A 14,589-nucleotide genomic window follows, 5' to 3' on the forward strand; every position below is an offset into this window, starting at 1 on the left:
AATACAATTCTGGTAATTGTTATTTTTTTATTATTTTAAAATAACTAATACAATCTTTATTAAAAAATGACTTATAAACATATAAATAATAATATAATATTGTGTTATATTTTAAAATATACATTTTACATGTAAATTGGTATACCTACCTACGCAACTACCAAAGTGTACACAATACAGGTGTCTATATTTATTATTTAATTATACAGTAGGTAATAACTAATTTGTCTAAATTAATATTATGAAGAGATAATGAGTATTCTATGTACTTAGGTCTTATGAGAAAATATAAAATAGTCAAGTTTATATTGGTTCTACTATAATATATAATATGGCATTTGTCACGTATATTTTTTTATGTAAACCAGATAAATAGATAAAAGAAACTGTGGATAGGAACTTTAATATTGAAAATAATATTTTCAGTCCAAAGTGGTTGTCTGAAATCGAAATAAAATCAGTTTGGTAACTCTAAAGATCAGCTTTTCGAAATATTTAGTATTTACACAATGTACTATGGCTCATTGAATCTTACCATAAGACAAAAGTTCAAACAAGAATACATGAAACATTATTATTATTATTATTTTTCTTTTTGACACCAGTTCAGAACAAATTGGTGGAAATTGAATTTTTTCCTTGAGAACAAAAGTGGTCGTACTACTTCAATATCGAAAGGAGTACAAACAAAATCGTTGAACCTTCTCGAAAACGTTAAAGTAAATACTGCTAACAGTTTGGTAAATTCTTTTATTATTTCATCAAATAAAATTGGTTTAAATATACAAACTTTTGTTCTACTAGTTAGTAAAATATCTGGTTACAATTTTATTTTCTAATACATTCAATATTTATGTTATTTCAATTTAAAGTGTATCCTATTATAGTTTATTTTTTCGAAATTGATTATTAAAATAAATTGAACAAAAATCATTATTTGTATTTTAAATTTTTTCAGCTCTTATTAAAAAATGTTGAATGTTGTTAAAAAGTTTTTGAGTATTCATATTGTGTAATGTGTATGTACATAGTGTGACTACATTTTTTGCGTTTATAAACTTTAGAAAAGTACTATTCTTCAAATAAAATTGGGTTAATTGGAAGAAGTTTGTATAATATTTTATATAGCATAGTACTATAAGTAAATCATAATATTGTAAATGTAGGTAATACACATTGAAACGTGAATTTACCTAACATAAATTTAAAATGAATAACAATAATATACACAATATTCCCTTTAAATGTTATAATAATGTATTTTTTACCAAGCATATAAGCAGGTGTCAGTTAGTTGAGTCAACATTTCAATATATATTTCGACTCGTAAGAATACTATTTTATATACAAATTATTTATACTTATAAACTTATAAAATATTAATTAAACAAGAGTAGGTAGTCATAATGTTTTAACTTTGATTGGTTAGTTATGTCTTTTGTTTGCATCGTTTTATTATTATTTGAATAAGATAAAAAATATTTATTTTGTGGCCGTAAAAATGTATTATTATGATGGGTAGGGTTTTAAAATTTCATGAAATTTATTTTCTTGAAATATTTCATTTTGATAAAAAATAAAAATAAAATGTTCGTTATACCTAAAAGTTTATTAAGTCAACTTCTATGTGAATATTTTTAAAAGTTGGTTTAGTGTATGAAACAAAAAAAATATGTAACATATTTATATATAATTTATAAGTTGTTTAACAAATCTATAATAGTCATTATAAACTATATGATCTAAGTATTAAATAATGAGCCCAGAGCACCTTCACATCACACAGCCACATATACACACATATTATACGACTTTTGTACACTTTATAATTACTGAAAATACACTATTATTTCATTCATTGTTGGAATTGACATCAACTTTATAACAAACCATTATCTTTTGGATCGCTGATATAGGTACAACAATATTTTAAAACTCATGTAAAAAATATTTTTAATCTCAAAATAATGCCAGGAATATTTTTCGGCACTATATAATATGGAATATACAAATATAAAATAATAAATCAACAAAAATAATATGTTTTTTTTTAATTCTAAGTGTGTAATCAATTTAATGTTTCTAATAATCTATAACCGAACACGTTTAAAAGAAGAAAAAATATTTTTCATAATTTCATTGAAATATTTCAAGAACAGTGAAATTTCAAGTGAAATATTTCAAATTTAGAACCCTAATTATGGGTGTCAATTGGAGTTTTCCTCATTTTACAAAATGGATTTTAAAACGTTACTATTACAACAGCCCGGAAATGTTAAATAGCAAAGTGTTTTTGTAATGCGGTCATTGGGAGCTTGGATGAGGTAATTTAATTTAGCAGTTTTACCTAAAGCCTCTCCCACCCAAATCGTTTTTTATTCGTCCACATTTCTCGGTTTACCTAGAACAACACTGATCCAAAAGCAAACAAACAAGTTATGCACCCAAGGGATGTTATGTACATCGTCGGCATATTTACCGAAGCAACAAAGTTATTGATCATTTGCAAAGCTCAAGAGAGAGAGAGAGAGAGAGAGAGAGAGAGAGAATAGAAGGGTTCGAAGTTCAAAAAAATTAATCTTTCAATTATTCGATGAATGTTTACTTGAATGTTGTGTTTGAGGTCGGTAATGATGACGAGGTCTTTGGTCTTGTCCAGTGCAGCTAAAACTGCGTCTTGCTGTGCTAACATTGATCGCATGGCCACATCTTCTTTTTCTAGCTGTTGCAACTCTTTGATCCATACGTTTTTGTTGCATGTTTCTACTATTATCTGTAATAATGTTTTTGTTACTACATTTAATCAAACGTAATGTTATATTTAAATACGTTCTCGTATATACATTATACAAATATACATAATCTTATTTATTATACATAAAGCATCATAACATATTAATCAAATAATACGAAACATCGAATTATGAATATTTTACGTATAAAATATAATCAATAGCTGTAGACAATAGCTAACTTCCAGACATATTTGTTATAGTAATATTAAGTATTAAATTAGAACAAGGTAAAACAGAATGGTTGCTCTATACAAATCTTAAACTTTTAAACCGTAATATTGTCATACTATAGTATTAATCAATTTTAAATAAATTACAATAATAGTTTTAAACAAAAATAATTTTTTTTTAGATATAAAATAGAATGTTCGTATACTAAGAAAATAAATAATTTCAGTTTGATGATACTAATATTACATTTAGGTACTGCAGGATGGTATTTCAATATTTGGAAACTTCCTTTAAATTTACGGTTTAACCTTTGAAATAACTTTTCTTGGTTGATATTTGTTTTATCGTTGTATCAAACAACGAAAAGAAATAAAATTAAATGAAGGTTTCTGATTGTTACGAGTTATCTTTGCTTCTTTGAAAGGTTCAAAATGACCATAATATTTTCTTCTCGGGTCAGCAGTTAAAATACCTAAAATATCTGAAGCCGTTAGATTTATTTTAAATTTAATTTTTATTCGTAAGTAAATTAATAAAACTTGGGAAGTATATATTGTGACATAAATCACTAAATAAAGATCCAACTAGGGGTAAAACTAGGTAAAACTTAAACGGATTTTTTTTAACTTAATCAAATATAGTAAGAAGAAATGATTTTAGTGCATAATAATCTACAAAATTATTAAAGTATAAATTAAAAATTAAAAAAAAAAAATTAAAGTCTGAGAACGATCTATAGTATATGTATTAATTTAAAATAATGCAAATACTTAATAAATTATACCATAGATCACACCAATATATAGAAAATATGATTCACTATAAATTTCCGTTTTTTATTTCATTATTTATGGCACACATCCTTTTTCAGTATTTCTTTTTCCCAGTCAATAAATTAACCTTCGAAAATCACTGGGCGTATCAACAATAGCTTTTAAAATATATTGAAGTACAGAAATATAGAGCCTTTTAAAACCCTAACAAACCAATTTAATTTAGCTTATAAAATAATGAAGTAATTACATATAAAAATATCCGAATGACGAAGGAAATAATTAAAAGAATCTTCATAATATTATTAATTAGTTAAATATTGCTATTTATTATTAGAAACGAACAAACAAATCGATACTTTATAATTAATTTAAATCAATAGAAATAAAAATTTCTTACTAACAAAAAAAAAAAAAAAAATCAGAAAAAGAAAAAAATTTTGGATCAGAATCTAAAAACGATATCTAAAATAATTTATGATATTTAACTAAACCGAACATTAAACAGCGTATTTGTCGACACATTTTTGAACTTTTAAATTTAATACAGGTTATTTCAATATCGAAAGTTATTGTGATTTTTAATGATATAATTATTTTTGGTTTTAGAGACAAGTTGGTTCTGTTAATGAACAAATTAGAGTTATGAATAAAATTTATTTCAAAATACTCAATAGTAAAAATATTATATAGTTGTGTTAGAAATCGCAAGATGTAAGTCATTTTACTGTATATGAAATGTTTTTCGAATTTATAGAAATTCTTACAAAAATATATAGTGACAATCTTTGAAATATTTTATAATTTATTATGAAAATAGAAATTAAAACCAATCAGATTTTTTAAATGTTTTGTGTATGACTCAATTACTATATTAACCAAATAATTTAGCTGGATGGTAATTTTTATCTCTGTTCAATCTACATATACAAGAAAACAAAAAATAATCCAAGCGAAAAGCTAATAAAGCATTTCCAGAGGTTATTGATATAACATAAAATATTTAATTAAATTGTTATTTGCTTTTATGAGTTTAACTACTTTAACGCTGTAAATATAATTAAATCATGACAAAGATATAAAATTAAAATCATATAAACATTTAAAAGCAGTAAGTATCTAAATAAAATAATATTTATGTATTTTACATTTTAAAATATTAAGATTATTTTAAATCTCTGAACCATTGATATATTATAATATTTAATATATTAAATTCCTTTTAAAACTAATGTAAAATATTATATTATTGTAATTTGTAGCCAACTAAAGAGAACTAAAGACGTTTTCAAAAGGAAAAATTGGGCAATTTTACACAAAATACAAAATACAAAAAAGTAGTAATAATTAATAATAATGAAATCATTTGAATTTAAATTTATTGGGAAAGTATAACAACGAATCATAAATAATAACATATACCTAATATAGGTATATGAGATTATATTTTAAGAAAAGAAAAATAATAACCCTTACGTCTTATCATACGCATATAAAACAACATACAATATAATATTATCATAATTAAATTAAAGAAGATTATGTAAAATTATTTTGTTGAGTATTTAAAAATGGGGTTTCTATAAGCATGGTTTTTTATTTTTATCGTGTACAATTAAATTTAACAATCGAATGAATAAAAATAAAAAATAACACCTACCTTATTAAATCCACTGGTTAAAATGGACGTAACGTCTTTTTCGTTTCTCAACACAAGGCTGAAAAAAAAACAAATACGTTATACTTTATCAACCAATGAGGTTTCGCATCATTGCCCATCGAATTACAGTATAAGTGTAAAGAAATTGATTACCTTTTCCTTACTAAAGCGACAAGTACAACGTGAGCATTCCTTTTAATCGAACGTAACGACCTAGGGACAATAAAAAAAAAACAACACTCAATCAATACTTATAGTACCTATACCTACCTATTTAAAATTAACACAAGGAAATATTAAATTCCTAAATATTAAATTCCTAATACAAATACTTATTGTTTATACATAAGATGTATACTTTATATTTTCCAGTAAGAAAATGACGTTATTAAAATCTAACAGAAGTTTTTTAGCTGGTACGTAGCCCAGTGTATATATTAAGTGGTATAAAGTTACTTGTTTTAAGATGGATGTACAATTTAAAATGCAGAAACTTTTAACCCTATAAAAAATTCATAATTTATCTATATGTATATAACATCAATGTTTTACATTCTTTATGGTTGTATGAGCTGATTAAAATATTTTCGGTATAATATGTCAAATGTAGGTAGGTATATACGTTTGAAATGTAGAAAACTTTCAGCGAATTTTGTTGGTTTGACATCGTATTGCATTGAAAATGTTATTCAACTTGGATCAACCAACGAAGAAGCAACGATCAGTTTTACAATCCCCCCCCTGCATCAAAAAAAAAAAAAAAATCGTACATCTTTGAAATTCCACATAAGTAGTTGTCGTGTTACATAATATATATATAATATATATATATATATATATATATTTGGTTACCAATTAAACAAGTTATCCAGAAAAATGTATACAGAATTTAATAAAATAAATAACGCATGAATATAAATTATATCAAATTGCTTAGAAAATAGAGCAAATGGTCTATTAAAACACACATTTAATGTAGTATTTAAATAATAAAAAAAATACTTGAAGCTTTTAAGCATGTATTTATCTTAAGTGAGGTTAGCGTAATAATAATTATACTATAAATATTACAACTGCATTTAAGTTGTTCTTGTTTGTTTACGTCTTATTATACTGCCATACTAATAAATGCGTAAAAGAGATTTATCGTTGGTCGGCTGATATTTTTACAAACGCTTAGGGTACAATGGAGCGAAAAATACGATTAAAATCATTTACTCTGTGGCGAATGAACCGCAAAACATGTCGTAACATAATGCTAGTATATTTGGATCATTAGGCACACTAGTAAAAAGTGAATCAAATGTCTGCTCGAGGATGTTGGGTTGCCCCAAGTGTTCTTTATCTACCGTGACAAGCATAAACTTAAGGCCAGCACACCGCCTCTTTCGATTTCCGTGCCACGATAACACTCCCCGAGATTCCTTTTTAGGCTGTCTTCACTTTCGACAGAAATTTATTCCAGTGAAATTCGGTACTTTGTTAATTTATTATATTCAGTACATTAGTAGCACCCTAAAAGTGTTTTTTAACACATATTTTATATTCGAGTATTAAATAAATACATTGTATAATATTTCCTACAGGATAAAACTGATTTATTTAATTAATTACCGAGTTATACATTAAAATAATTATTTTCCGTATAGGATTACTTATATTTATATGAATTATTATTCAGAATAATGTGATTTAAACAAATTGCCGCAGTAGGTTTACTTTAACATGATATATGAGAAAACAGGAGTTAAATATTTTCTAGTAAAATTTTTTTTATTTAAATAGTTCGATAAACTTTTAAAAATATTATGCGCTAAAAGAATCGACAAATAATTTAGGATAATTTAGAAAATCATTTACTCAAATTGTATTTATTATCAATGTTTATATTTTATTACATTTTGCAAATAAAATCTCTTTCAATAATTTTTAATGGTTTGTTTAATATCTAAAACTAATTTTAAAAAAAAAAACCCTATATTTATCATATACTTGAAAATGAACATAAAAAACAAGAATCTTTTCATAATTATAATTGTAAAATAGAATAAATTGTTAATAGCGTGGATAAAATATAGATACATATTTGTCATTATCATCTACATAATCCAAACACAATATTAGTACTGTTTACTAAATCACTCACATGGAGCTTAAGATTAACAGTCAGGTCAATGTCAACAGAGAATTAACAAGGATTCGAGATTTAAGGGATCTGAAGCCCCAAGCTGTTCTTTTAGAATAACCACAGGGATGCTAAATACAAAATACAGAGACTTCTTCTACTCGTCCCTCAACTGACTATTCCATTTCTGAACTAACCTTAAAGTAAATAAACACACCAAATATTAACTTATAATATAGCCCAGAGGTATAGTTTATCGTGAGAGAAGTTTTAGAAATCGAAGTAGAAATGGTGTTAAGATATTTCAATACTAATTTACATCATCTTAATAAAATATTTATTATAAATAGTGGTACTACACAAAATATTAATTTTTAAATAAGATATAAATATTAAAATATATTATATTTTTTTGTATGCTCGTATTTTGAGTGATAGAACTTATCGAATACATGGACCCTATTATTAGTTATCACGTTTTTTTGTTTTTTATTCTACACATTCAACAGTTTCGGTCTCTTTTTAAATAAAATGAAAACGTTTTAAAATTATTTTATTGTCAAATTGATTTTCTGTTTTCGTAGTTTACATTAGATGTGTTTTCTTAAAGTCCAATTAAGTATATTTATATATGGACATTAAGTTTATTTTTATTTTTAGTATACACTAATTTGCATAAAACCCTCTTACAATTTTAATTTATCCATAAGCCTTTATTTAAAATATTACTATAAAGTTTTGTTAAAGGTTATGTCAAGTTTTTTTTTCAACTGGAACATAATAATATAATTATGATTATATCATTATTTTTGTTCAAAATGATTTCAGCCACGCCAGATTAAAGAATAAAATATATAATTCGAGTGGTAATAGGAGAGGGGCCGAGAATTCAGGATAAGTCTGAAGTAGAATATAAGTTATATTATATAGTTAAGACTATAAAGGCGAGTAAAATGGATTGGTATTTTTAAGAAAGAAACGGACAGTAAAAAATAATATGCCACGTTTGATTGTTATATAAGGTAAATTAAGCGGACGATGGGGAGGGATTGAGAGAAAATTATGATCAAGACTATTTAAGACTAGGAGAAATATCGCGTTACTAAGTGCCACAGTTTTAGGTTAGGTTAGGCATAAAAACCTAATTAAGATGTTTAAAACGTTATCTAGTTATGCAAACATTTAACTTAATTTTAAAATAAAAGCTTTTATGAACAATTATTTTTTAAATATAATAATATAAAAGTTTTTGGTAAAGTATTTTTCTTAAGAAAATATGTACTTCATAAATGTTTTTACTTGAAAATTTAAAGTACCTAATCAAAATATTATACTTTTTACATAAAAAAAAAACGAGATTAATAGTAAATAGACGTTATATTTTGTTAAATAAATACAAAAATTGTATAAAATTAGGTACCTAATTTGTTGATTTTACTGTTATCGCTATATTATAATAAATTAATTAATAATTTTAACTGTTCGTCTTATATTTATTATTTAGTACCTATTCAATAATTTTACTGCTATATAATAGAGTAAATTATTGAATATCCATGATCATTTTATTATAATGTTTCATTGCTTTTAGTTTTTACTATGAGAATTATTCTATAAACAAACAATTATTTTATATAACATTTATTAAGTGAATTTTATACCCAGTATAAACTACATCGAAAATAATGAGAACATCTGAAAACTTATTATATTTTCACTGGGGTTAGGAATAAGTCCCTAACATCTTAGAACAGAGTTGAGATCTAACTTCTGAGGCTCATTTTCATTAAGTTCACTTGAGTGGTTTTTCAATTTACACTACATCTTTTGCTAAATGTAACTAACCCTTCTTACAAATTAAATTACTAGATAGAACAATATCAGTGTTCAAAATAGTTTGAACAACGAATAGTGTCTTAATTTATTCACAGAACTCTTGGTTATTATATAATATTGTTTTTGGGCTGAGGTAGAGCTATTATTATTTTTCCATACAAATATTATTCCACAGTGTATAGTTTTAAATTTAAATTAATTTTTTTAATTCCGCAGGTTATACAAAAAAATCATGGTTCCTGTTGTGAGTTTTTGGATTGTGAGTAGAGCTTTTGAGGTCACACTTTGATATTTTTTGTGTGACACATTTTCTAAGAATTCTTTTCTTTCAGTTTTATTTATTATTTCTTTACATTAGAAATTGGAACAAAGACATTATTTGACGTAGTTTTTAAGAATACATCCAAAAAAACAGTATAAAAACTGCACGTAAATAAAAAGCAAGTACACCTGTTAAAAAAAATAATTTTGAAACTGTATAAATTGTATTATTATTTTCATATTCAAAATTTAATTAATAAAAAATATTTCGAAAAGGTAAGAGAAGCGAGACGGATCAGCATTAAAGGAATTATACTGACATTTGACACAATAGCTGCTATTACATTTTTTTTTGTATATTTAAAATTCAATTTTTATAAATGTATATCTTAATTATATATTCAAGAGCTATAAATATTATAAATATCATGTAAAATGTAAATTGAATCATGTACTCATATTGGAAATTGTTTTATTTAACTTAGGAAGTATGTATTTGTATACCTACAAATAATATTTAAAATCAAGTATATTTTATTTTAGTTTGATACCTAAATAACTAATCACTATAGTTAATAAGTATAACATGTTGATACACTTCTTATAACTACATAGCTTTTAAAGATCTCTTGACCATTAACAATAATTTAAACAATAAAACACGACAAAAATTAAATATATGTGAATATAATTATCTCTTGTTAAACAATTAGATTCATGAATATTTAGATATTAGAAGTATTTATAATAAAATATCTCTATGTACCTACTAATTTTCCTGACTGATATTGTATTTTCAATAATTTATTCTTAAATAAAATTAAAACTTATATAGCCTTGTGGGAATTAAATTATAACTTGAAAAGTTATTTTGTGCGGTATTTGATAAAAATAAATTAATATTTAAACAAATTAATAAAATTACGATTGTAACTCATAAGTCACGAGACATAAATTAATAGGTAACTTAAAATAGTCGATTAATTAGAATATTTAAATAAATAAATAGTAGGTAGGTACTTTGCAGTATATTGGAATTGTAAAAAATTATACTTATTATTTCATCATTATTTATTATATAATTTATAAGATTAAAAAATAAAAAATATTATGTGGGTAACAAAAAAAATGTTAACAAAATTGTTTAAACAGCAAGAGGAGTCTATGGAGTATAGGTATTGATACTAGCTTAAATAAAATAACCGCACTCAAAAACATTGATTTTCTGTCATCTTGTAGTTAGCGTTCATTTTTTGATATAAATTATACACATCAATGTAGATAAGTATCAAAATAGTTAAAACTGAAGTAAAATTAAAAATCAGAATTATCTTTAACTTAAAATATAATTCATATATTTTATGAACAATTGTTTCCAATATTTGGCCAATATAATTTGTACTTATTTTTATTTGTCGCAAAATTTTTATTTGTTGCAAATTATGCAACTTTATTTGTATGAAAAATAATTTTGAAAACCGATAATGTAATGGTATCTATCTGGACCATTAAAAAAATATCTTAAATATTTAAAAAAAAATTATACCAATATAATATAATTTAAAATATATGCATTGCGTTAACTTTCAGCCTTATACCGTTTATTATATTCACGTGAGCGTATTTAGAATAACAGTGCCGAAACATCTCAGTAAATACATGACAAAAGTTCGAAATTAGTATTTTCATCCATCCATTTGGATCGTCGGCCATATTTCATTCCATTGGGTTGTCCGGATTTCGGAAAATCGTACACGCATTGTCGGGAAGGTTCATATGTATTAGTTTATTACAATACTGATAATGCGTGTACGTGTATAACATTATACAGTCATAGTATAATATAGTTATACTGTGTAGTGGCATTAAAGTGCACTACAAATAGGTAACGATAGTGGACCTGATAATTTATTCTTCCCGTAGGTGCTTCATCATCGCATTACCACAACGGCGGAGGGTGGGATATATTAGTCTTCTAGAACGTGTAGAAGTTGTGTGATTTTGTAATAAATAACCGAAGAGTTTGAAAGTTTCAGACGTGCCATAATTAAAAACATACCGATGACGTGAGTTATGTCGATTGAAACGACGGCGGCACAGGATCATTATATAATACCCTCCCCCGATCGCTTTGGAAGACGAGGTCGTGAGTCGCGACACGCACAAAAAGCCGATCGCAGGCAATATTATTGTCGATAGCCTTTCAATAAATTCATAATAGTCCTTTGTCTAAAATGAGTTCCAAGTCGCTATCAATGGTTGTCATCATCATTATGTTGTACTACCTAATAAGTAATAGGAATAAGAATAAGGGTCTTCTGTTACGAATTCATTTCGTGACCAGGCCGAGGAGGGAGGAACCGAGTGAACGAGAGAGACAGAACAGATAGAGACAGACTGACATATAGTGTGGGAGGGTAGAGAAATGGCTTCTGTATACTGTTATTGGGATTTTGATAAATTATCAGACACCTCTAGTATAGTCTTCTAAAACAGCACTAGCAATCATCACAGCAGCGCTAGGTTCGATACTCCGGTTCTGTCATAAACAACGATTAAAGTAGGTAATTATATTCTCATTTGAGACGACGTTGAAGGCTGTTGAATGAAAGGATTTAATTAGTGATCAGATCCATCCGAAGACAAGTTTTCGCCTTGTTTTCGATATTGCTATTATAGAACAGTAGGTGGTACTCGTGCAATTTGTTTTCATATTTACAGAAACGTTCAACCACAATTTTCTATTTACTTTTATTTCTTCGACTGAGTTATATTTAGAAGTCACTACATCGATTGATTCAATAGAAATTGTCTATCTGTCATTTATCTAAGCGAGCTAGCACACGATATTATTGACTGGTTAAAGATATTTTACTGATTTGAAAAGCAAAATCTGTCGTTGACATTGGTTGTCGGAAGATGACTTATGTATATATTATTGTATTATCCAGCGTTTCCTAGAGATATATAAAACGGTTTTAACTTATTACTGTTCACCGCAGATGGATCGCCCATCTGGGTTTTAATAATTAAAACCGAGATGGGCGATCTACCTGCGGCGAACAGTAATAACTAATAAGTAACTTTTTTTTTCTTACGTGTAACCGATTGCAAGCAGAAATAAACGAATATGCGAAACGAATGATTTTAAATTTTAATATTATAATAATATAAGGGTAAGCTACCCTAAAATAACCGGTTCAGTTTATGATCTAAACCTTTCTTGAATCGTAAAAATCAGTCGAGTATTTTTTGATTCTACAAGCCTCATCAGCAACTTCGCATACTTATTATATATAATAGCTGTTAACCGTGGCTTCTATAATATTAATCTTATGACAAAGATCCCAAATAATATGTGTGCATAATTAGCTGTCGATTTATCAAAAACTGCAGATTTGCATCAACGCCATTTAGATATAACCCAACTACAAATATCCGTATTAGCAGACTACCTGTAAATCATCAATTATCAATCTATCATTTTCGTTTTTCTTCAGTTGAAATATTCTCAATTGTTCTTTTTTATCTGTAACCAATGGCTACCCAATATCTAAATACAAAAATATTCCTTTTTTTGTTAGTAGGTAGAAAGAAAATTCATATGTGAGCCGCCCCATAGCGGCCTATAGGGGTTTAAAACCAAATCTACAAACTTTCCCTGTGTCTCAAGGAATCTATTGACATAACTTTTATTGAAAATGATCCAATAGTTTTTGAGTACAAAGAGAATAAAGAAAGAACATGTTATTAAATTATTTAGGTATATATTATAGATAATTAAATTATATAATATATAATATAACGCCCCTTCGCCCCCCCCCTTTGTATCCGCCACTGAACATAACTAGATTTTCTTTTTATAATCGTATTTGTAATTGCAAATATCTAAATGTAATGAACATGATTATGATCTATAAAAAATTTGCCATCATTTAAAGCAATTTCCAGTATGAGAAAAATATGATATTTTCCAAACATATTTTAGTTTAGTCCAATTATTATCTCTCCTTAAACTCAAATGTGTTTGCTGATGAATGATGATGAATAAATAAAATAAATTTAATAAAACAATACAACGAATAATAAATTATTTAAACGCGTTAATAAATTTATTTTCCAACTATTTCACAAGCATATTGATTTCAACCAGACGTTGATATCTGATATACTATTAAAATCGTACAATATTATTTTTCAATTTTACTAAGAATATACTATAATATATTACACGTTTCGATAATCAGTGAAATGTGAAAAACAATCGTAAACTAAACCTACACATCAAACGATTTCAGGTATTTTATATAGACTACGAACAATTATTATTTATCGGAAAATAATCATATACATGTTTATAACATAGATATCAGTGATAAATTATTTGAATAATATAAGTAACAATTAATATGAGTACCTAACCTAATGTTGCGCCATCTTTGTTTATTTTTTATAATGCATGTAACTTTATAGTATTGCTATTTTTTAATGTATACAAGTAAAACAATTATTAATAGATTATAGGTGGAATGAAAATATATTTAGTTTTCGAATTAATATCTAAATAAAAAATTGTAAGTCAACGATGTAGCTACCCCAAGTCACCAATCACATTTTTTTTAAGCTAACACATTTCTTTGAAACATTATTATACCCATGGGCGTTCCTTACGGGGGTGGAGGATCCATGGTTTTTTTTAGAGATAAATGTCCTCCCTCCCTAGGGCCCACTTGGCAATTAATTTGTATATCCCCCCCCCCCCCCCCCAATGAAGAACCCTGAGAATGTCACTGATTGTACCTGTATTAAATATTAGAATAGATCTGATGTAAAAATAAAAGAATTAATCTACCCAAATATCTACACTAGGTAATTGCCTAATTATTAAAACCGTCTGCCATTTTATAGCGTGAAATAGACCAGTGTAATAGTAACGGTGTTATTCTAGGTTAACCATAATATATTTTA

At 26.0% G+C, this 14,589-nt stretch overlaps 1 protein-coding gene across 3 annotated transcripts in view; it reads right to left on the reverse strand.

Annotated features, from left to right (window-relative positions):
* The window catches only part of LOC132941270 (high affinity cAMP-specific and IBMX-insensitive 3',5'-cyclic phosphodiesterase 8), a 74,127-nt gene that overhangs the window by 11,076 nt on the left and 48,462 nt on the right, over window positions 1-14,589 (reverse strand). For all 3 annotated transcript variants that reach the window (XM_061009252.1, XM_061009251.1, XM_061009250.1), the window contains 3 exons: window positions 5,553-5,612; window positions 5,400-5,457; window positions 2,606-2,773 (listed from right to left, as the gene is read on the reverse strand). In XM_061009252.1, the coding sequence (XP_060865235.1) occupies window positions 2,606-2,773; window positions 5,400-5,457; window positions 5,553-5,612 (286 nt within the window). The remainder of the gene's footprint in view (window positions 1-2,605; window positions 2,774-5,399; window positions 5,458-5,552; window positions 5,613-14,589) is intronic.

This window comes from Metopolophium dirhodum, chromosome 3 (assembly GCF_019925205.1).
Source record: "Metopolophium dirhodum isolate CAU chromosome 3, ASM1992520v1, whole genome shotgun sequence".
NCBI lineage: Eukaryota > Metazoa > Arthropoda > Insecta > Hemiptera > Aphididae > Metopolophium > Metopolophium dirhodum.